The following is a 25,074-nucleotide window of genomic DNA, read 5'->3' on the forward strand; positions in this document are numbered from 1 at the left end:
GTCATGATTACACTGTTTGATATTTAAGGATACATTGTATGCGATGCCTCTCTGTGATTAACAATGATTAGATGAAGGCAACACAAGAAGAAGCTACACAGTAAGGAAGTGAAGGACAGTGAAGTAGCACACAGCCAGACTGCTCATGAACATGATCCCAGGGTGAGAGGCCACCGCGGCGTTGCTTGAAGTTGTTGTTGTTGCTGTGTTGTTCGCAGTAGCGGTGCTGATTGTGCTCGTCATGTTTGTTGCAGTCGTGGCAGTGGCAATGGTAGGAGAGGTTGAATTTGCTGTGGAATTTGTCTGGGCATTTGCTGATGCTGCTGATCGATGAGTAAAACATCAGTATGAGACAGAAAGAGAATAAAGTAAACACTTAAATGAGAAACTGTGTTTTACTCACCGATGATCAGGATCTGTATCAGAATGGTCGCAAGCATTTTTGAGCTCTGTGAATCCTGAAAACCAAAAGGAAAATTGTAATATTTTTACTTTAAACATTACTGTCTAACAAGCAAACAGTCTAAAAAAGAAAGCTGAACAATCTGTTAAAAGTGTGTTACTTACAACACGCCTGTATTTTAATTTCTCTCAGCTCAGTTGTGAAGTTGTCTCAGTGCCTGAGTCTTCTTACACCTCAGATGAGCAACTCCGCCTCAAGCTGTGAGTTCTTCCCATCCTTTATACTGTGAATGGCAGACATGAGTAATGACATGAAAGAGACATCTTTGAAGGATGGCCATTCCTCTCACATCAGTCACCTCAGTTTAACAAACTGCTTTGTTCAAAAGTCCCACAGACTCATCTATTGGACATCATTGCTAAATTATGCCTAATGTCTTACATCATGATGATTCTGCTATATTTATATAATCATTTATTAACTGCACTTAAACAACTTCTTTGATTTTTTTAGGCATGTTTAAGAAAAACATGTTAGATCTTCTTCCTTCAGAACAAAAACTCCAGACACAAAGAAAAATCTTTTGATTGAATTGGACACTTTTTGTCCCACTTCCTCCCCTCTCTCTGCTCTTGGTGTTAATGAAAGCCCCATGATGTAGTGATTTAGTTAGGTACATTTTTCATTTGCTGAGAACCTGAACAGATGTGTGAAAAACACTGAACTGGACTTGAATTGGACAGCAGAGACACTTTTTACTAGAGAACTTTCTGTACAGATACTGATGAGTTTCTTGTATTTTCTTTAAGCAGTCTTCATAATTAGATTTCCAGGCATCTTGAAGGACATTCAAAGCTCTTCCCCGTATGTTGGCTGGCTAGATACAGCTAAAGCAATGGGAACCAATCATATGTAATTGGTTGCCAGCAAAAAAAAAAAAAAAGCATTAAGATTAAAAAAGCAAGAACATGTGCAACAGTTTATCTTCATGATTGCATGGATCAGGCGGCTGCTGGTGGTGTAGCAGTGTGGGGGATATTTTCTTGGCACTTGTTTGAGTGTGAGTATTACCCGAGTGTTGTTGTTGACAATAATAACTACAGTGCACCTATCTTCAGATGGCTGTGTCCCGGAGGACATAACAGTGATGCTGTCATTTTCATATGGACCAAAATCTCTGAGGAAATGTTTTAAGCAGTTTGTTGAATCTACGCCATGAAAAATTAAAACAGCTCTGAAGGCAAAAAGGGGGTCTAACTCAGTACTAACAAGTCCAGTGAGTGTGTCTAGCCTTTAGATCTTAAGAACGGGATGTTTTTATAGCTCAAAAATGTACTTTTGGACCAAAATCTGCTCCTAAATGATCTCAAATTCCCATTTCTGAAGTTCTGAATAAACCATCAGTTAACAGCCCATTAATCATCAAACACAGTTTTACAAATATAAAACCAGATTTTTGTAGTTGCGCTGAAGTGAGTTTGTAGTGATAAAAACATACTGTCAGCCACCAGTGCTTCCCCTCAGCCTCAGTAAAGTGTAAATAAATAAATGAGGGGAAGAAAAGAATGAGTCAAAATCCAGAACAGATAAATTTGATCACATTTATTTCTAGACTTTAAGTGAAATCTTGGTCAGAGTTTTTCTGTTTCTTTGTGGGTTTGTCATTCTGCTTCTGTGACTTCTGCAGCAGAGCCAGCGTGTCTCGCTTCTCAATCTTTCTGAGATGTTTCTTCTTCATCCTCTTGATCTTTGAAGTATTTCGGATCTGAGAAACAAATGAGACATAAAAGTCAAGCCTGAGCTGATTGGAATAATACACAAACCGAGAAAGCACAACACACAAGGAACTGAACAATATGCCAGTATCCCTTTGAGCTGCAGACAAGTCGACGTACCACTTGAACGATCTCAGCTTTGCGTTCATTCTCTTCTCGACGTTTTAAGTTCTCTTCTCTTCTTTTCCTCTTTTCCTATTAAAACAGGCAAAAACACAAAAACAAGTGAGGTGCAAAGCGTTGACAACACAATGGTCAGACAGACCTGCATCACTCACACAGCCTGCCTCCTTACCTCCTTCTGTCGAGCTTTCTCCTCCTTAAGCTGCAAAGAATACTGCTTCACGAGTGCCTTCTCCCGCTTCGCCTCCATCTTCTTTTCCCAAGAGGAGCACAATTGTTTGTCTCTCACTAAAGCTGAAAACCTTAGAAGCCAAAAACGATACACACTAAAGTTTTACCAACAACCTTTAGGGCGATCTGTACAGGACATCTCATTATAAACAAAACCTTATTACCAAGAACCCTCATCACCATCACCCTTCTTCATTAACTGCCATGCACGTACTTTTCATTCGAATAAAGTACTAAAATCCTTTAACATAATAATAATGATAAGGTTCGTCCTCACCTCGCCTTGCTCCGGTCCTTCCACACTCTTCCAGATTTCGGTTTTCCCAGAGGAATGGCCGGGCGGGGCTTCTCACTGGGAGCTAGGTGAGGCTTCTTCGGGACCGGCTCTGCTGGATCAGGTCTGTACTGAGGAGCGTCTGTATCCGCCGCTGGAGTCACTGTCTGCGGCTCTGCTGGTTCCGGTGTCGGCTGCTCTGCCCCGGGACACGGCTCTGGTTCCGCTGGCATGCTGGACCTGTCCTCGGCCGGACTCGCAGGTTTCTCCTCTGTATTTGTTTCCTCCACCTGTACCGGTAGCTCCTGGAGGACTGACCTCCTGCTCCTCCGGCTGGGAGTCCTCACCGGGGCTTCAGAGCCGAGCACCGGTGCGGGAGTCCGGAACGTGCGGCCGCTGCGGGTCCGTCTGCCCTCCGCCGGCGGTTCCGGGACCTGCTCCGCTCCTGGTTCCGCTCCATCGGCGGCTTTCTCTTCTGACACGGGTTTTCCTCTTTTTGGCATATTTTTAAATAAAGTAACAACTCATTACTATACCTTACTTCTGTTTCCACGTGTGAGCTCTCCCAGCGTTGTGTACGTCGCGTTATTTCCGGTGTCGACGATAAACAACATGGCTTCACATTACCGCCACCTCCAGTTCTGGAGGGCAAACTACAAATTTGAACTTCCTCTGTGGTGTTTGCTCTTTGTAATACTCCTTAGAGATTTGAACCCTCAGAAATAATTTGCGCTTCACTGATCTCAACCTGATCCCGATTTACAAACTTATTACTGATTTAATTTTCAGAAATGCAATAAGTTAAATAAGCTAACAATTTTACTCTTGTTTTTTCCTTAAGGGCAGCAAATTTAGTTTAAAAAGAAGGAATAGGGCTTTGTTTGGATTCATCACATCACACCCATGCAAGTTGTAAAGCTTGCAACCCCCTTTTTTGATTTGTTGTATTTTTATATTTCATAGTGCAGCTAATTAATTATGTTTTTGACAGGTACAAATATCAGAAGTTATTAGAAGCAGATATTAAAACTGAGACCTCAGTCGTGACATTTAACCTTAGCCGAGCCTTAACTGTGGGAGATGTGAAAACATTTTTTTTTTTTTTTACTAAATATCCTCTTCCTTCTTTGATGTGACTACATCACCCTCCAGACCCTGATGGAAGAGTCTGACTTTAACGCCAGAGTGACTTCATCACTATCCTGGCAAAGTGTGTTAGTGTTTAGGTGTTACCCAAGATCCACAGTGATGGGACACAGCTGAACCGTTTAACAGGTTTCAGTGAACAGTTTCAGGAATGTGCAACAGCACAGAATGTTCACAAGCAGTTTTCCAAGGACCAGGACTTCCCTCAGGTAAGTGTTACCAAAACATGGATTCAGACAAGTATTTCCACAGGAACTGGGAGGGTAAGGCTTGCAGTTAACGTTCCAGAACAGATGAGTCTCCGATGAGACTGAGGAATTGGGACAGGAAAGTGCTGTCAGTAAGCGGAAACGCGAAACAGGTTTGCTTGCTCGAGTCTTCCCTCGACCACACCGACTCCTGGAAAAGAACATACATGCAACTTATAGAGGTAGAGAAAGCTAGACAACAGAACTGCACCTGGAGGACAGGAAACTATGACATGATTTGACCTTTCACCTTTTTAGACCTGCCCAAAATTTCCTTTCTGTTTAATCCAACCATAAAGGGCATGTTAATTGATTATTAACCAGGTACTAACAGGAACACTTTGACATGGATTGACTTTATTGATGCCTGGGGCTTGGAGAGGCAACTTCTAATATGCTTTTTTCAGGTGATGTGTCCTTATGCTGAAAAATACTGACAATTAGTGTACCAGAGACTTGGATCAAATACAACTTTTAAATTAAATTACAATTACGACAGCAAATTAAATTACAACAAGCAAACCTGTCTCAGTGTACCAAAACCTTCTTAAATAGCACAGCTCTGCCCTCTCGCACTTCTATCTGATGTAAATTTGAAATCTTGTGATTTTTTTTTACAAGATCCCAGAAGATAGACTGTTGCACATGTTCCTGCTCACAGCAGAAAACAGGCCAAGTGTTTTCAAGTGTTCATGGCTGTTGTTTTGTAGGGGAATCTTACCCATCAGAGGGGAACCTGAACTTGTTTTCCCTCCACATCCGTGGCCATCCCACCGCTCATAGGCTCATCAGCCTTCTGTATAATTACACTGCTTATAAAGAATTAAATATTTTGTTTTAACTGCGATAAGATCTAAGCTTTAAGGAGAATTAGACCGTGCCTGACCAATTGGTATAAAAAACTATAAGGCCCAGAACTCGTGACTGTACTGCCTTACTTTGTTCTAAAGTTTTTCAGGGTGGGATCTCACCTGTCAGAGGTGAACCAGCTATCCATCCTCCACTGTTTTTGTTTTTTAACAAAATTCTCTAAAACTTGCACAAAGTCTTTATCTCCACATTTTTATCTCTAGTTAAACCACATCCAAACAGTTTTCTCACAGTGTCCCTGCCTCAAGGCCAAGGCCAAGTATCTGTAGACCACCACACACCACACCACGATTTCAGTCCAAATGAAACAGCTTACTTGACACACATGTTCCTTAAATTCACAATGTGACCTTTTAAAGTAAAATGTTACATTGTGAATATTAAAAAAAGTCTTCAGTGCCTTAAATAAAAGGCCCAACACTGCCACCTGCTGGCTTAAAAGCGTCCATACGCCACCAGCATATGACGGCACAATAATAATAATAATAATAATAATAATAATAATAATAATAATAATAATAATAATAATAATCATCATAATAATTATTATTATTATAAAATTAGGCCTTCCTCTTTTCCTCCTGCCTGGCAGCTCCTTATTTAACATCCTTCATCCATCTGTTCCTCACCTCTCTGATGATTTCCAGACATAAAAATATTGCGGATTTTATAAATTGTCTTTTTCTAACCCATATTTAATTCTGCTGTTTATTGTATTTTTACTGTATACTGTCAGATTGTACATTTAAAAAAGGCTTCTATCCCATAGTTCAAAACAACGACTGTAATTATTTCAAACCCTTTGAGTAAAAAGCTCAACACTGCCCTCTGCTGATGTAAAAGCGTCCACACTCCACCAGCATATCACATCACATGATTTCACTTCCGCGAGCCCAAATGAAACGACTCAATGAAAACAGCGCAGTAGATCCAGGGACGTAAGGTCTGTCGCTGACCGTGTGCAGGTCAATTCTGCATGTTTTGGTAACTTTGGACGCACTCCGAGCCTGAAACAGAGCAGCAGGACTCCTGAGAGGACTCGTAATCATGTTGCTGCTCAGAACTGGCTGCGTGCTGCTTCTGCTGATGCTCTTTGGACGATCAGTGAGTAGACTACTCTTTAAAACATAAAGTTTTAAACTTCCTCCTCGTGCATACTTTGCAGCCCCATTACACGAACATGAAATAGGGTGCTGTGATGTGAGATCATAAAGGTTTGTAACATGAGTAGTGTCAAGCTCATGTATCGGTTGTTGTTTGTGCTCTGCTCAGTTTTAGACTATAAAGATAGGTTACACTGGAATGCCTAGCAGAGCTGAAACATTTAAAACCATGTTGGGATAACTACAGGATCTTAGTGAGACATTTTTTACTGAGACATCCTGAGATCACCTGAGATGTCAGCCCTGTGCCATAAAAACATGAACTTGCCAAATTATGACCACTGCAATATACAGTGCTAAGAAACAGCGCTTCCTGGTTTGCTTATATTTTGGCATATTTGTCACACCAACATGTTTCAGATCATTAAACACATTTGTAATGTTAGACCAAGATAAGCTGAGTGAATACAAAATGTTGTTTTTAACTGATCATTTCATTTTTTTAATAAATAACAAAAAAAAAAGTTATCCAAATGTACCCGGCCCTGTGTGAACCATGTCCTTCTTTCTCAAATCATGAATATACATAGTCTCATTAGCCACACTCAAGTCTGGTTACTGTCAGGCCTGCTGATTCAAGAAATCACTTAAACAGAACCAGTCAGACAAAGTGAAGTCGGCTAAAAGATGTCCAAAAGTAACACATCATGGGACAATCTAAAGAAACACATGAGAAACAAAGTCATTGATGCTGATCAGCCTGCAAATGCCCATTTCTAAAGGTTTGGGACTCCAGTGAAGCACTGTGAGAGCCATTATCCACAAAAGGAGAAAACGTGGAACAGTGGTGAACTTTCCCAGGAGTGTACGGCCTCGCATCAACAACTCATGAAGGGGGTCGCCGAAGAACCCAGAACAAGATCCAATGAACTGCAGGCCTCAGTTTCCTCAGTTTAGTTCATGATTCAAGAATAAGAAAGAGACTGGGCAAAAATGGCATCCATGGGAGAGTTCAAGGAGAAAACCACTGCTGACCACAAAGAAGACAAAGGCACACATTTGAAAAAACATGTTGACGATCCCCGAGACTTTGGGGGAAATATTCTGTTGATTGATGACACGAAATCTGAACTTTTTGGAAGGTCTGCATTAAAAGAACATAATGCCAACAGTCAAACATGGTGGTGGTAGAGTGATGTTCTGGGGCTGATTTGCTGCTTCAGACCCTGAACAACTTGCTGTAATTGATAGAAACATGAATTCTGCTCTCGACCAGCAAATCCTGAAGGAGAATATCTGAAGCTCAAACTCACCTGAGGTACTTAACAGAACAGTGATCCGAAACACACCAGCGACTCTGAATGGCTCAACAAAAAAATGAAGGTTTCTTTTGTTGAGCTAAGTCAAAGTTTGGATTTCAATCCGACTGAGATTCTTTGGCACAACCCTGAACAGGCTGGGCCCAGTTCCTCCACAGTGATGTTGCCAGGTATTGCAAGTGCTTGATTGTAGCTGTTGCTGCTAAGGGTGACCCAACCATGTATTAGGTTTAGGGAGCAATAACTTTTTTCACACAGCACCAGGTGGGTTTAGATGACTTTTTTCCCTTAAGAAATTAAATCATCATTTAAAATGAATATTTTGTACGTGCTTGGGTTATGTTGTCTAATTTTAAAATGATATGAAACATCTAAGTGTGACAAATATGCAAAAAAAAGAGAAAGAATCAAATGTGAATCCGTTGTGTTGTGATCTGTCTGCAGCTCGGGGAATCTCCTTCATTCACCGTGGACTACCAGAATGACTGCTTCCGTAAAGATGGGGAGAAGTTTCAATACATATCAGGAAGCATCCATTACAACAGGATACCCAGAGTCTACTGGAAAGATCGGCTGCTCAAGATGTACATGGCAGGCCTGAACGCCATCCAGACGTAGGCTTACTCCCTCTCACTCTCTGTAATCTTCAGTTGGTCACATATCTGTGGGACTGATGTGAAAACTGAAGCGAATGAACTCAGCTTACAAGTTAATAACTGGGACAGTTTTGCTCTGTTGATGCAAACAAACACATAATCTTAGCACTATGATGCTTTATAAACTAAACTGTTAATAGATTACATGTTGGTGAATCCAAATTAATATACGGAGTAATCATGACAAAATAGTTACAGAACTAATGATGTATGATCTGATTTAAAGCTTCATGTTAATGAAAGCACACACACACACACACACACACACACACACACACACACACACACACACACACACACACACACACACACACACACACACATCTGACAGGTTTCCTGTTTGTTTGGATGACGCTGACGTTTCAGTCACTTTGCAGTTACGTTCTCTGGAACTACCATGAAGAGGTTCCAGGCTTGTACAACTTCAGTGGAGACAGAGATTTGGAGCATTTCCTTAAGCTGGCGCAGGACGTCGGTTTGCTGGTCATCCTCCGGCCAGGACCCTACATATGCGCAGAGTGGGACATGGTGAGTGAAAGCGTTTGTTGACTGTGTTTTTATAATAAACGATTACAGGACACTTAAAACATGCACTTGCCTTTTATTAATGATGTGGAGAGACCGATCCCTCCATCAGTCTTAACCGCTTCTTACCTGCTCATCTACACACTCGATTCCAAAAAAGCTGGGACGCCGTGTATAGTGCAGTGATTTGGAGAGGTAATTTTGAATTTGAAGGTATCAACATGCCTCAAAAAGGTTGTGGATGGGCCATGTTTACCACTCTGTAGCATCCCTTCTTCTTTTAACTACAGTCTCTAAACATCTGGGAACTGATGTGACCAACTTTAGGGAGAGGAATGCTGTCCTGCTCTTGTTTCATATCAGATCTAGCTGCTCAACAGCCCTGGGGTCTTCTTTGCAGTATTTTTGTTTTACTAAAGCACTAAATGCTTTTAGGTGGTGAGAAGTCTGAAATGCAGTCACGCCTGTTCATCATCCAGGCTGCAAAGTCATGCTGTTATAACAGAAGTACTGTGCAGTTTAGTATCATCTTCATCTGAAATCTGCGGCAATTTATGAATCAGATAGCATTGATTTTCGTTTTTTAATTTAAATGTTTGGTCAGAAACTGTTGATGAATAATTGATGGGTAAAAGGATAAGTAACAATTTTCAACAGAGTTCATCCTGTGGGGACCAGGAACACTGCTGTAAAATTTTATATTTCCCTCTGGATGAACCGAATTACAAAGCTTCACAGCCTTTGGTGCAAAGCATCATAACATCCACTGTCACCCAGCCCGCTGCATAATTAACCTCTCTTTCAATACATACTCTGTGGTCTCCATAGTAATTTTAGCAGCGAGTAGAAACAGAGATTCTATGCTACGCCATGCCCCAAAGCTTTAAACATGCATTTAGCAAAAATTTCTTAATATTAGTATCAATTGCAAGTTATATTTCTGCTAAATCTGTTTAAGTTTCACTGGACTTTATGGTGTATTTAAAATTTCATGTTATCTAGTTTTGTGTAATTCTGCCAACCAGGGTGGTCTGCCTGCCTGGCTTCTCAAAAAGAAAGACATCGTACTGCGATCTACAGATCCAGGTGAGAAACAAAGGCAAATGGTAATGTAACCAGTACAAATTGTATATACAACATGATTCGCAACAGAGTCGTTTGTGTATTCCAGACTACATCGCAGCAGTGGATAAATGGATGGGGAAGTTGCTGCCTATGATAAAGCCGTATCTCTATCAGAATGGTGGTCCTATCATCACTGTTCAGGTGAGTCCTGGACTTTCCTGGTCTTTGGATTTGTACCTGCTTTAGCTGCTGTTGTTATGTTTTACATCATCATTACATACCTGTTTGATAGGTGGAGAATGAATACGGCAGTTACTTCGCCTGTGACTACAACTACATGCGTCACCTGTCCAAGCTGTTCCGCTCTTACCTGGGTGACGAGGTGGTGCTGTTCACTACAGATGGGGCTGGGCTGGGCTACCTCAAGTGTGGCTCAATACAAGACCTCTACGCCACTGTGGATTTCGGGCCGGGTAGGTATCTGTTAGTGTTTCTCAAAGAGCAAACGGTAAAATGCAGAGTGAGGTAACACTGTAAGCTAACTTCTTGTTTTTTTTCTGCACTGACTCCTTGTCACATTTCATTAGTCATTCACGGAGAAGTTGCAAAAACAAATGCATGATTATTATTGTCTCTTCCTTTTGCTAGGTGCTAATATTACTGCTGCCTTTGAGCCACAGCGACAAGTTCAACCTCATGGGCCTTTGGTAAGGGTCGCCCTCACAGTGTTCTCACAGCATGGCACATTTTCTCTTTAGGTGCTCATGGTGTTGTTTCATTCACAGGTGAACTCTGAATTTTACACTGGATGGCTGGACCACTGGGGATCACCTCACTCGGTTGTGTCGCCCACTCAAGTGGCTAAGGCCCTCAGCGAGATGCTGCTCATGGGAGCAAACGTCAACTTGTGAGTTTATGCATCTCAGAGACTGATTGTTAGAGACAGTGAAGGGCTGCATCATCTAAAGCTAGAAATGTATTGGTGAAGTGATGCCTCCAGGGATCAATCCACTGCTACAACTGCCACCTAATACAGTGATTGGCCAAACTTGGTGCATAGATACATGATAGACCCCTGAAGGTTCTTTTCTATCAGACATTATGGCAGCGTCATGTTGCTTAGCAGCCACTTAGCAACATGCTAAAATGACCTATTTTTTGGATTTATGCACTGGCTTTGTATCATTTTAATTTCACAACTGTCACACAAACATTAAATTAGATGTGCCTAGCAACAACCTTGCAACAGGCTTAAGTGACAAAAATCTTTGGTACCTATCTACCATCCCATCCCATAATGCACTGAGCATTTCTCCCTCATTTACCTTTTTCATTCTCTGGTGTTTATACACCATTCTACATTTCCACACTGTGTCTTTTGTCTTGTGTCCTTCTCCTCATCTCCAACTTGTCGTAGCAGGTGACTGACCGACATTTAAGGGTTAACAAATACACACTAATGGGCTCTGCACTTACAGTGGCCTGCATTTATAATGGAAGCCACAGGGTACTGAGCACAGGGTAATCAAAAAAGTTTCAGCCAAATGTTTCTTGTACAATAAAAAAAAAAGACATCTCCTTTGACAACACAGTTGTGAATAACAGTAACAGAGAGGTTATAAAAAAAGTCATGTGACACTGAGGGAGAGAGAGACAGGGCTGAGATTGTTTAGACATGTGTATAAGACGGATAGTGGATATACTGGACAAACGATGTTAAAGATGGAGCTGTCAGGCAGGAGGAAAAGAGAAGATTCGTGGATGTAGTAAAGGAGCAGGAGTTGGTGTGACATGCTAAGAGATCGGGTAAGATTGAGGCATATGAGCTTCTGAGGTGACCCCTACAGGGAGCAGGTGAAAAGAAGCAGATCTGTAAAACATTATTACTCTGTGTAGTGTGTGATTAATAATGAGTCTGATCTTAAATCCACACTTGAACATTTCCTTCTTGAAAAAAAAAGGTGAAACTATGGCAAACAGTGATTGAAATAAGCTAGAATATACACATTGCTATGTAAAATAATTGGATACTAGCTAATTTCTCTACATTTGCAAATACAGCAGGTGCATATTTTAGTTTATATACTCGCCTTCCTTCCTCCTCACACAGGTACATGTTCATAGGAGGAACCAACTTTGGATACTGGAATGGTGAGTCCACTTTGACAGACTGGTCTGATGAGATGATGATTGTTTCACATGACTTCTGACGAAAACACTGACATTTGTCTGACTGTCACTTAATACCCTCAGGGGCTAATACGCCATACGCTGCACAGCCTACAAGCTATGACTACGATGCTCCGCTCACAGAAGCCGGAGACCTCACAGAGAAATATTTTGCCATCCGAGAGGTGATCAAAATGGTACGAACACAAGCGTAAGCTTCTACTTTTACAGTGTCTAATATCTAAAACACTGTGGCAGCATTTCATTAGCATACGCTAACTGTAGTTACTATGAGTAAGTCATTGTTTTTGTCTTTTGAGTATGTTTTTCTTGTATAAGTCATTTCGACAAACTTGCATTTTTCCAACAGTACAGTAAGGTACCAGAGGGGCCGATACCACCAACAACCCCAAAGTATGCGTATGGTGCCGTAACAATGAAGAAGGTGGGTGATACTCATCACCTTTATTAAAGTCATTAAAACAGCTACTTTTTTAGCACTTTAATAATGATTTTCAGATTGCTTTATTAAAAAATGGATAATGAAGCTTATGGACTGATGAAAATTAAAGAGTAAAGTTTGACCTTGTGCCACCTGCAGCTCCAGACCGTGTCGGATGCCCTAGACGTACTGTCCCTCTCTGGCCCTGTCAAAAGCACCCATCCTCAGACTTTCATCGACTTGAATCAGGTACCAGTAATTGTTCCATTTTCCTGTTTTATCAGCAATAATAAGTTTGTACCGTCATTAACGAGTCTCTTATGCTCCTCTAGGCTTTCGGTTTTATGCTCTATAGGACCACCCTGCCCATGGACTGCACCACACCAACTCCACTGTCATCTCCACTGAACGGGGTCCATGACAGAGCATACGTGTCAGTGGACGGGGTGAGTATCAGATGTTAGGTGGAGGTCCTTCTTCATATGAAGCCAGACTTTATCACAGTTCGCTCACTCAGTTCAAGTTTAGACTAGCTGTTATTCTTAAATGTTTCGGTGGAAGCCAAACGTATGCATCATGCAACTTACACAACTTTTGCTTTCATTAAGTTGTTGTCTTGTTAAAAAATCACTTTTCAGATGCAAAACCCTCACAGTCCCTCTGATATGTTTTGTTTTAAATAGATGTTTTTTTGATCAGGCTCATGTGTCCATGTGTCACTTATTTATTCATTAACAAACTTCGATGTCTTTTGCATCAAAACCCATAATTTTATTTTGCAGTAGCCGCTGTGGATAAAACAAGAAAAATGCAAAATCATTAAAGATGCAGCTGGATATGTTACAAAAGATGAAAACAGAAATGAAACACTGAAAAAAACTGATCTGCAATAACCACAAAGTACAACCGCATACAATGACACAACAAGGACGGCACACTTCACTGCCAAACAACAACAGGATAAATAAAAAAGAGATATTCCACAATTAAGGTCGAACTAATAAAGACAAAATGACTTTATTAGTTCTACCTTAACTGAGCAGAAAGCCGCTATATAAGAAGTTTGACATAAAGTTGGCAACATTTGAACAAACTGATAGGTTTTGCATGATTCTGGTGTAGTAGAGTTTTCTGCCAGCAGAAGAAACCCATAAAACCACTTTCCTTTGATTATTGTTCAGTACAAACAGAGACCCCAAAAGGTTGATTCTGTTCATCTAGATGTAGCGTTTTCAGTGGGAAAAATCATTTAGTTTCTTCAGTCTCAGCTGACTGCAGGTTTCCCCAACCTTATAAACAGTACATTGCACAACAACTGAAACTAGCCCACTGAATGAACGATGGGCTGTGAGGTCAGTTTCTTGATCATTCATATGCAAATTGTCATGACCGTTGATCAACAACTACTGATCAAAGCCCACTGATCAGTGAGAGACCACCATTCACAGAGACCTTGAAATCATTCTCTCCTTTTTCACTGAGTAGGTTTTCTTTTTTTTGCATCTGGATTCTTCTTCCCTCATCTTAAAAGATCTGAAATTAAAAGAAAAGAAAAAGGAGGTCTAGATGTTTAGATTTCCCTTAAAATCAAATTTCCCTTCAAATCTGTTTCAGATGTGACACTTTGTGTGGGATTTTTTTGTGAATCATTATTTTGAAAATAATATTTTAAAAGTGCCATTTCCGTTACCTCCTCGTGGTTCTTAATCTTTCTTACATTTTCATTTAAGTCTAAAAATATAGGTAATATAATAAGATAGATTAGTAAACAAAACAGGCTAAGCTTTTTAAACTTGATATAATCTCCACTTTTTCCCCCAAAACTGCTTTGCACTGATCAAGAAAATGTGATTATTTCTGCTATAATCTGGATTTTGACTGATAAAAACGTTCTTCTTTCTTCTCAAGCTGGCTGTAGGAATTCTTGAAAGGGATAAAGTCTTAAGCATCAATGTGACCGGGAACGCTGGAAGTCAGGTGGACATACTGGTGGAGAACATGGGCCGAGTAAACTACGGAAAACAGATCAACGATTTTAAGGTTTGTTTGTCGTGCTGATGTTTGTCCTTTGGATATTTTAGTGTTTGTGTAGCTATCGCAGGTTACGGTCATGTGGAATTTGGTCACTTTTGCAAAAATTGTCCGGAGGTTGATTTGGGGGTTTTTTGATTCTTCAGAGTTTCATCAATCAGAGATCAGATATTAAAAAATTATAATTGACACACAAACAAAACTATTTGCTGTTTATCTATTATTATTATTACTATTGTTAACTGTTTAAAAAAACCGTCCCATGAGCTCTTGCTCAGATCTTCTCTTCTCTTATCGCAGGGCTTGGTGTCTAATCTGACCCTGGGGGCGGACCTTCTCACCAACTGGACCATGTACAGTCTCAGTATTGATGAAGCAGTCATGAAGGGCCTCCTTGGAGAAAAAGAGCCGGCACTTTTTGATCCACCTCAGCCAGCTGATCTCTCCCCTCCAGCTTTCTATGGGGGAAGCTTCGTGATACCCGACGGCATCCCAGACCTCCCTCAGGACACCTACATCAAGCTGAGCAGTTGGAGAAAGGCATGTGACATGCACAGGAGTTTTATAGCACACACTGGTGCTAACTTGTCAAAAGACAGGTTTTGCTTTTCTCTGCTGAATGTTCTTATGCATTTAATATTTTTGGTTTTAGAGGGTCTGCTGGATAGAAGGTGACAGTTTGACCTCAAAGTACATGTGTTTATGTGACAGTATACAGACGGAATATTCATTTTTAGTTGCATCCTTGTAAGTGAAATTAATGTGTACAATTTTTTAGGACCAGGTGGTGTGTTAGACCTTTGACATCTAGATAGATACACAAGATATAAATACATTTAAATACAATTTTTGTTAATTATTTAATTTTATTTTGATGAAAAATGGGCTAAGAACTTGTCTTTGTGACTTTGTGTTTTTCAGGGACAGATCTGGATAAACGGCTTTAATGTAGGACGTTACTGGCCGACTCGAGGGCCTCAGATGACACTTTTTGTCCCTGCTAACATCCTCAGCACAGCTGCACCAAACAATGTGACCGTCCTGGAGCTGGAAGGGGCTCTCTGTGGCTCTGAGCCGTGCATCGTGGAGTTCACCAACACCCCCATCCTCAATGCAACAGTCCAGTCTGACTACAAACAGCACAGGAGGCTGTTTGTTAAAGAGGATTTACTGTGATGATAAGAAAACTCCCCGCTGCACAAAAGGGATCTATTTGCACTAGACTCATTGATTTAGCACTTGTTGGGTCACCTCAACAAGCTTTCTTTTTTTTAAACTATGAAAAGTGGTTAAATTTGGGAAATGATATCAATGATGATTGTTTTTGTGCATTTTGCTGAATTATCTTAGCCTGTGTTTTATCAGCACATTAACTTCGGGTTTCTCTACCTCACTGATTCCACATGAGATTCATTCAGAGACATTTTTTTCTTCTTCAAAAAGGGAATGAAGTGAAAGCCACTGAAAGCAGATTTTTTTTCTTTGTTGTTCAAAGCTCAGATCAGGGAATTATTGTATTTTTAAATTACTGCGGGATTGCTGCTTATTCTTTTAGGAGAGGCTTACATGCACTCTGAGTTTGATTTACCTTTATATACCTTTCAAATAAAAAGTAAACCAAATAATTTTGGTATTTCAAAAATCACCTGTGTCTTGTCTTTGTATGAGAAGATACCAGTCCGCCTGGCTGCTGTGGTGGTACAGTGGTTGGAAGGGTTGGGATCTGCTGCCGAGGCTTCTCTGTGTGCAAAAACATGGCTGTAGGTTCTTCTGAAGTGGCCTTAGGTGAGACACTGCTGCATCTAAGTGGACAAAAACATGTAGTCCTCTCTATAAAGGTAAGTGTTGTTTGTGGTGGGAAATACTGGGTGTGGTGTATCCATTACCATAAGGCAAACAAAGCCATTATGGGCACTTTATTAGATATAATTAGTCATTTAGCTTGTTAACACAAATGTCTAATCATCCAGTCACATGGCATCAACTCAATGCATTTAGATATGTAGTCATGGTGAAAACAACCTGATAAGTCTAAGTGACTGAACGTGGTCTGAATATTGTAGATTCTGCTGGGATTTTCCTGCACTGTGATACCCAGTGAGCAGCGGTTCTCTGAGTGAAAGTGTTTTGAGGTCAGATGAGAAGAGCCAGACTGTCTCCAGCTGATAGGAAGGCAACAATAAGTAGATTGGATGGTATTTTACAATCTCTGTCTCTCTTCCACAGCATGGCTTTTGTCCTGTCTTCCTTCTCTCACCCCAACCGGTCGCGGTAGATGGCCGCCCCTCCCTGAGACTGGTTCTGCTGGAGGTGTCTTCCTGTTAAAAGGGAGTTTTTCCTTCCCACTGTCGCCAAAGTGCTTGCTCATAGGGGCATCATATGATTGCTGGGTTTTTCTCTGTATGTATTATTGTCGGGTCCAACTTACAATATAAATCATCTTGAGGTGGCTGTTGTTGTGATTTGGTGCTGTATAAAATTGAACTGAATTGAAAAACATTGCCTGCTCTAAAAAGTCTTGATTTCTGGTGCAACATTTGGATGCTGGGGTCAGAATTGGATATAAAACAATGGATCCATCCATCCTTGTGTCAGGATGCAGGACCTGCATGACTTGATGGATGGATGAATTCTGCTCTCTAACAGAAAATTCTGAAGAAGCATGTCCGGCCATCAGTTTATGCCCTGAAGTTCAAGAGCTCAGGTTATGCAGCAGTGCAGTGATTAGAAACATACTAGCAAGTCCACCACCTTTTTTCAACAAAAATTTCCCATGTATTTCACTGGGGAGACCCTTCAAATTCTCCTTCAACTCACTCCTCTTTAAACTCTAACTACTTCCACATACATTGACGTAGAGCCACCATTCAAACTTTAAAACGAAGACAAAACATTTAACTATTCAACTTGTATTTATCTTTTCAATATCTATTATACTTTTTCTTCAGTTCCAGTTTAAGTTTCATGCTTTTTTTTCAGCCGTTTCAGAGTTTATAATGGGTGTGTATGGGACGGAATGTTGGGGCTAGAGTGAGACAGCTCAACTGCTAGAGTGAGAGGAGGGGGGGGAATTAATCTTAAAATCTTTTTTTAAAACTGCTGCTGTCTCCACAGCGTTTGCTCTACAGGTATGATTTTACCCTCAAAACGTAGCCATCGCTGTCCTCTTTCATCCAATGTGTTTACTATTGTACTAGGTGTTATGGTTCTTTCATAAATGTCATCAATGCACAGCCTCCTCCCTCCAACTCTTCCATAGACTCTAATGTTAAAATGGCTCAGAAGGTTCGTTTGAAAATCAGAAGTACAGGTTGTCTTTACACTGTCACCACGTCCATATAATAAACTCCACAGGCATGAAAACTGAGAATTTGGTAGACTGGACATTGCTGGCGCTCACGGTGAAAGAATTTTGTCAATACGACTTGTACTTTTCATTTGGGAAGGATTTGTTTCGGGCTGACTTTTCTGTTCATTTTAAGCAGCAAAAGTGAGGTGCATGTCTGTGTGCGTGTGTATGGAGCCATTGGGTGCAGTCACTATAGCAACCAGGCTCACACCTGCCTGCTTGACGAGCTCTCTCTCTCACTGTGCCAAGATTCATCTTAAACACTTCTCTTTCAACTGCTGCTGTGTCCACAGTGTTTGCTCTACAGACATCATTTTACCCTCAAAACGTAGCCATCGTTGTTCTCTTTCCAACACCGTGTCTTTCAAAGCTCAGACATTTAAACTTTTTAAACTGTGTGTATCCAAGTGGAGGGATCACATTTTAGTCATTCAGTGATTCAAAGAATATGAACTTTTAATATTCATTCAGATGTTTTCTGACTTTAAATTTTCTTTTCTCATTTCTTAGGTTTTCCTAATTTACATTTAAAACATTTTCAGCTACTTTCTAACTTCTTCTTCTGTGTAAACATCAGCTTTTAGCAGTTCAGCACTTTTGATTTCAGGTTAAATTCTGTTGGTATTTTTTTTATCTCATTCAAACTTTTTAACTTTAAATTCAGCAATTAATTCATTTCAGTGCATACATTCAGATTCAAGCATTCACACTGCAGTTTCTTCAGAAAATGCACTTTCTAGTTACTTATTTGTATTATTTTATTACCTGTCATTCTGTTGTTTTTATGGAAAACCGGAACCGTGGGTACGTAATTTCGTTCCATCTCATGTAAACATGCGATGAGAATGACAATAAAGCTTCCTTGAATCCTTGAAAACTGAATTTATATTTTTTCAAGTTGTCTTTCACTAATGTTAAAAGTTATTTGATGATCTGAAACATGTAATTGTGAGAAATAGACACACACACACAGAAAAAAACTCAGGAAAGGGGAGATACTTTTTCACAGCACTGTGGGGATTTCTCTGGTTATAAAACAAATCTGAACAAGGTTACAGGAACTCAGTAGATAAAGCAGAATGACTCGATATCAGGTATTCCAGTGAGAAGTTACTTCCTTCCACAGGAAAGACTAAAGAACTGCATAGTAAGATAATGTATTTCATTTCTGTCCCGATTCTTTTATGATGGGCTGAGAATAAACAACCAATACTCTGAGCAGGTCCGGTCAACAACAATTATTTATTAAGCGCATATATGTGGTAGAACCACATGACACCACCCAAAGCGCGGTCCGGTAGGTCTCAAAGAGGAAGCACACAGGCTTCACTATTTTAAAGGGCTGAACCAATGAGTCATTGGTTCACTCCTCCGAATAGAGATACACAAGATTCTCCGTGACTGCAGCTGCCAGTCAAAGCTGTTATGATGACGTTTCACCCCAATTTAACATCGCCGCGGTAGGAATTAGAATCAAACTTATGGGAGAGGAGACCCCTTGGACATCAATCAGCGTGATGAAAACTATTGATAACAAAAAAAAGAATCTTTGGAAAAAAATTATCTGAGGACAATAAATTTATTTTAGTCTGACCCCAGTCCCATCCGCTAACATGGAGGAGGCGGGGTTTATGACCTATACTGCAGCCAGACACCAGGGGGCGATAGAGACGTTTTGGGGAGCTGTCAAGTCCATGTTTTCTACAGTCAATGGGCTGAACACGTACTGTCTGCATATGCAACAGTGACTGTTAACTTCAACCCTCTCTAAGGCAGTAATGTTTACACCTCACTTACAGTCTCAACGCTCTTTCGCGCCGAGCTGTTTCCTGTTGTTCTCGTTATGAGGCCCATGATCATGAGTTTCACATCCTGAGCACACAAGACCATCCTGTTCCAACTTTACCGTATGCAGTTCCTTCTTTTAATACCCTATGATTTGCACATTTATTAACTTCTGGATTACTATGACACTTACTGAAATACTGCTGCATAATATATATTTTCTACATTTCCCAGAGCCTGCTGTGCTTGTGGCTTCCCTGCAGTTTGACGGACCCTTTTTGTGAGGTGCTAAGACAAGTTTACTCGCCTTGTTTCAGGTATGTGCCTTTCAGCCTTTTTTAACATTAACATTTTGAAGTTGTCATATTCAAAAGAAACTAAACAAATAATTGATCATTCACATCTTGTCAGTTCCGTGTTTCTGGACTGTGTAAAGTGTTAAAGAACTTTTTTCTATCTTGCAGTCTGTAGAAGAAGAGGCAAAAAAATGGGGCAGAAAAGAAAAATGCTTCTTGCTGCAATAATTTTTACAGCGGTCTGTTACAAAGTAAGAATTGTGATTCAAACAAATATTAGAAGGTTAGAAAAATTATACATTTAAAAATGTCTTTTTAAATGTGATATATCAAATAGGTGACTGCACAGGAAACAAGACTACTGGATGTCCAAAACACCACAAATGTTGTGGATGATCTGTACTATGGATGCCGTGAAGAGGCCATGAAGAAGTTCATCGAGTCAGATGTGTTAAAACAAGAACTAAATAACAGTGAAGGATTTCAGAAAGCGTGGAATAAAAGTATCGAGTGTTCAAAGCAGATCCCAAGAGGAAGAAAAGAGCATACTGCTGCACTTTCAACCTATCTTAAAGGAGATTGGTCTTTCATAAAAACACTGAACAAAGCAATAGAGACAATGGGTGGAAATGTTAGCATCTATGAAAACCACTTCCACTTCAAGTCTCTTCATTTCCTGCTGATGGACTCCATGAGGCTGCTGAAGCCACAGGAGTGCAAGAACTTTTATGTTTTTCAAGATGGTCAAACCCAACCACAGAAAGGCTCCACAGTGAGATTTACAAGTTTCACCTTAGCTTATTCAACCTATGAAGAGCTAAAGAGTTTTGAAGATGTCACCGAGAAGACGATTTTATATCTCACTTCTTGTTTCTTTGTCAACCTGAAAGACTATGTGTGCGGTCAAGACAAGGATAAAATACTCTTATCTCCAGCAGAAGTTTTCACTGTGGAACAAGTGGAAACAAAAAAGATTGTTTTGAAACAGTCGGGACTGAAAAGCTCCCACAACTGTTACATCTTTTCATGGTAAGATTCATATTCTCTTAATTAAAGTGAAATATTTTTCTATTAGTTCTACAGAAATTAAACTTGGTACTGCAAAGTTATCTTTCAGTGTGATGTTAAATATATAAATATGTTTTTATGTATTTGAAAAAAAAATGTTCTAATTGCATATACTAAAATACTTAAGCCCCATAAATCAAAAGAGGGAAAAACTGGTGTCTGAAACAGTCTGTTACTCTGTTATAACTTAGTGGTTGTTATTGCTGTAAGTACACAGTAATAACTGGGGAATACTCAGCTTATCAAAGCCTTTATAAACTCAGAGATTTCCCATCTGGAAAGCATGACGTAAAAGTAAGTGATGTGAAAAGTAGCAAAAACAGGATTTTAAAATGTGAGGATTGCCCTCCACATCTCCACTGGGGTTGAGTGTGGTTTGAATAAAACCACATGTGTCAGCACATTTTATTTAAAGTATTTTCTCTTCTTTATCAATTCAGGATGTCAGTAGGGCAAGAAACTACCACAGCTGTTGCAGAGCGAAACAGGTAAATTATTATTATTAATGATTATTTTAATAATGATGATACTACTACTACTACTACTAATAATAATAATAATAATGATACTAATATGCTTTGTTTCCATGTCTTCAGGTCTCCTTCAGCTGTTGTCTCCACCCTGTGGCTTGTATCAGTGCTTGCAGCCTTATCTTCTGTTTCTTTAGCTGTTTAGCAAAAACAGTTATCATTCAGTGTTTTCTGAGTTTTATCATCTACAGTATTGCTTTGATTATTCATACACTTTTTTTTAGGTCTTTATTTGGCAGCTTGTGGTGAATAAGGTATTGCAGTATTGTGTCAAAATATAGTCAAATACAGTTTTCTGCTTCTGTCATATATTATGAATTATAAACTCAGTTCTTATTTTCTTTATGCACGTTAGAAAAATGTACGGCATACTTGAAATATATATCAACATTGGAAATACAATAATTCTTTAATGCAATTCTGGAAAAATTATTGTATATTATGTATAATATATGTATATTACAACATAAATGACTTTCAGGAAAATTGTGACGTATGATTCACAGTTGTGAAAAAGAAAGATTTCACAGGACTAAACTAAATACGCCCTTACTGATTAGGGTAAGTAGCATTCAGGTACTGCCATCTCTATAAAACACTTTTTGGCACTGGAGCATTCAGCTTTGTGTTAACTCAATGCTATAATCTTTCCATGTCTGGTCTTCCCAGTAAAATCACAAAAAGCCTAAAGAGTTGCATTTTAGACTCTACAGGCCTCAGTTAACATGTCAAATATTAAACTTTAGGACAATTAGAAAAACTCTGAACAGGTATGACTTGTTTGAAGGTTTTGCCAGGATAAAGCTTCTTCTATCTAAAAACATCATGAAGCACAGCTTAGATTTGCAAAGTTGCTTTGGTTTGTTTTGTAGTCACAGGACCTGGGAACCTTGCAGTCACTGAGTGGACCATGAACTCATCTTTATACTAAAATATTCTAGAGTGAAATGTGAGGCCATCTGCCTGACATCTGAAGTTTGACTCAAACTTGCTCATGCAACAGGACAATGATCTCAAGCACAGCAGCAAATCTGCAACATAATGGCTGAGTAAGAAAGGAATGAAGGTGTTGCATTGAGACCAGTCAAAGTCCAGACCACAATCTAACTGAAATGCTGAGCTGTTAAGAGAGCTGTGCATGAACAAATGTTTGCACCCCTCAAGAAACTGAAGCAACTTCCAAAATTTCTTCACAATGATGTGACAGACTGACAAAGTCATACATGGAATGATTATATCAAGCTACTGCTGCTAAAGGTGTTTGTACAAGCTACTGAATCATGGGTACTTAGGTTTTTTGGTTTTCTTTAGTTTTTATTACTTGGTATTATTGTAGGGATTTTTCTTACAATATAAAGCAACTCTAGTTGTTGTGGTTTGGTGCCACATAAATATAATTTTATTCAAACTGAATTGGTTTTTTGTGTGTCCCAATGTATGTGCCCAAAGTATAAATGAACTGCCATTGTTAAAGTTCCATATATACTCTGTGTTAATACGTTTGCTTTCACTGGAGGTTTTACAAAACTGAAACTTCTCACATGATCATTTTGTTTGTTTACACAACTAAGCCCACTTCGTTCATGTTACTAAACAAAATAACTAAAATGAATAATTTTGTATAATTTGTTACAAATAGTCAGACTTATGAACTTTAATTACATTCATGCAAATTAATTGTTGCTGTGGGTCAAATATTTGTGCATGTTTGTTGAGGTATTTCCCCACTTTGTTGTGATCAGTGTTACTCAAAAAAGTAATTACTGACTCATAATCAGCATTTCACAATATAACCTGAGGCTACAGGCCCACAGACCAACACAAATCCCTAATCAGGACACATGTCTCTAACATCTTTCTCTTAGTAGAATACAAAGCTGACATACAAAAAAAAGAAAACCAACAAAAAAAAAGGGATTCTGCTTTAGAAATGTGAACAGGTAGAAAGCGAAGCTGCAGCCTAACTGCTCATCTTCTTGTTACCTGTTGGGGTCGTCATTCACTCAGCTTTCACTGTGGGTCTTGGCTAGCTTAGCATTAGCATGCTATCTTGGCAGATGCTTGCCAAGTGCTGAAGTTAGAGTTAGCAGCATAATGCAGTTGTTTCTGTCCTGGATGCAGTTTTGCACTTTGCCATTTATCCTGTCTTTTTGTGCAATAAAAATAAAGTAAATGTCCATATCCACACTGTGGACTGTGTCACTTTTTTCTTCCTCTGACAAGAGAACTGAAATCGGTTGATTGTAGTGCGAGCGCAAGGACCAATAAGCCTGATCGATAGGCAGGCAGGCGAACAATTCCAAGGAATTGGGACTACTGGGAACCAGTTTTCTAGAAGAGCTGGTTCTTGATTTCCATCCCTAATTAAGACAGTAATATTGATAGAAAATTGTACATGCCATAGGTTTTCCTGAGGATTTATTAGACAATCTGGATTAATTGGTAGGGTCATTCTAGCTTTTTATGATAATTAATTACTTGCTAATTAAACTACGATTGATGCCAACCACCCAGCCTGACATCACTTAACCGAGAGAACCTAGGCTAAGACTAAACCTGTGCATGTTTGATTCTTGAGCAGGTTGTGAACATTTCTGTGGACGTCATTGAAAAACATGCAACAAAGAAACTGCTGAACTGAATAAAAGACAATGCTCGGATATTGCGAGACTTCCTGAGCCTGGCAGGAAGCCATACCTCATTCTTTTTCATTTAACACTGCAGGATGTGTTTGTCCTGTCTTCTTCTCTGCAATGGTGGACCACAGCTCTGGTCACTGACTGTAGTGTGGCTGTTTAAACATGTTTCACTAAATCCCTGTGTCCACTTTCTGTGTTATAAAGATATGAGGGTTTGCTTAAGACCTTTGCAACTGCACTTCCTCTCTGTCCCCCTCTACAGTAGATGGGAAGAAAAACAGAGTAAGGGTAATCTTGAGATAAGAGCTTTTGAATAGGGTTGTGAAGGTAGAGTGTCAGACAGGATCATAATTTTGCAGCTGGAAATTACAAGGAATCGAAAAAAGTGGTGTTTGAAGCTTAGATCTTAGTGGACATCTAGGTGAAGGGAACAGAGGTAATAACTAGCATGTGAACATGACCACACCCTACACCCCTACAAAGTTATATCAGAATTCATTCAAAACTGTTCGAGCTATCATGTTTTTCAGATGGATGACACGTACACACGCAAACCCAATACCAAAAACAGAATCTCCTTGGTTTAAAAAAAAAAGAAATCGGGAAGGCAGTAAATGCATAGCAGGTGCAACCTGAAAGGCAGAGGAGACTGCAAGGTGGTGTCAGGGGAGAATGTGGCTAGGCTGTGGATGGTAGGCTGTCACATGGCTTTAGAAATCAAGAAATGGAAACAATTCAGGAGATTGTGCAATGAACAGATGCAAGGATACTGATGTTTACACCCTTGTGCAATAAGGAGGATGTATGTTGTATCACAATACACAATAACATAGCTGATCAAGTTGTTTCACTAACTGATCTACACAAGGAATTTTGTTGAGGGTATAGGAGGCGTGGCAGTCGTTTGAATAGAAACAATAACTGTAATCTGCCTATTTCAACTTTAATCTCAAAATGAAAAATATTTTTTGTTTTTAATGTGCTCCTCTTACTCCTTCCTACATAACATACATAAAGTTAAGGTGCA

The 25,074-nt window shown here is 39.7% G+C and overlaps 3 protein-coding genes across 3 annotated transcripts; 2 read left to right on the top strand and 1 right to left on the bottom strand.

Annotated features, from left to right (window-relative positions):
• Positions 1-1,990: 1,990 nt before the first annotated feature.
• ccdc86 (coiled-coil domain containing 86) lies at positions 1,991-3,437 on the bottom strand. The gene is made up of 4 exons (XM_031752208.2): positions 2,810-3,437; positions 2,474-2,603; positions 2,299-2,373; positions 1,991-2,168 (listed from the first exon to the last, which is right to left on the bottom strand). The coding sequence occupies exons 1-4, from the start codon at positions 3,307-3,309 to the stop codon at positions 2,019-2,021; spliced, it is 855 nt and encodes a 284-aa protein (XP_031608068.2). The 5' UTR covers positions 3,310-3,437; the 3' UTR covers positions 1,991-2,018.
• A 2,502-nt stretch (positions 3,438-5,939) lies between these two features.
• glb1 (galactosidase, beta 1) lies at positions 5,940-16,022 on the top strand. Its single transcript, XM_031752214.2, has 16 exons — positions 5,940-6,174; positions 7,937-8,106; positions 8,526-8,676; positions 9,699-9,759; positions 9,845-9,939; positions 10,031-10,211; positions 10,387-10,445; positions 10,524-10,645; positions 11,849-11,889; positions 11,992-12,104; positions 12,278-12,352; positions 12,509-12,598; positions 12,682-12,795; positions 14,258-14,389; positions 14,681-14,920; positions 15,302-16,022. Exons 1-16 carry the CDS (start codon positions 6,118-6,120, stop codon positions 15,554-15,556), a joined length of 1,956 nt encoding a protein of 651 aa, XP_031608074.1. The 5' UTR covers positions 5,940-6,117; the 3' UTR covers positions 15,557-16,022.
• A 3,455-nt stretch (positions 16,023-19,477) lies between these two features.
• Positions 19,478-23,593, top strand: LOC116330114 (ecto-ADP-ribosyltransferase 4-like). The gene is made up of 6 exons (XM_031752313.2): positions 19,478-19,636; positions 19,749-19,831; positions 19,979-20,061; positions 20,148-20,839; positions 21,319-21,366; positions 21,475-23,593. Exons 3-6 carry the CDS (start codon positions 20,002-20,004, stop codon positions 21,551-21,553), a joined length of 879 nt encoding a protein of 292 aa, XP_031608173.1. The 5' UTR covers positions 19,478-19,636; positions 19,749-19,831; positions 19,979-20,001; the 3' UTR covers positions 21,554-23,593.
• The last annotated feature ends 1,481 nt before the right edge of the window (positions 23,594-25,074 follow it).

This window comes from Oreochromis aureus, linkage group 6 (genome assembly GCF_013358895.1).
Source record: "Oreochromis aureus strain Israel breed Guangdong linkage group 6, ZZ_aureus, whole genome shotgun sequence".
NCBI lineage: Eukaryota > Metazoa > Chordata > Actinopteri > Cichliformes > Cichlidae > Oreochromis > Oreochromis aureus.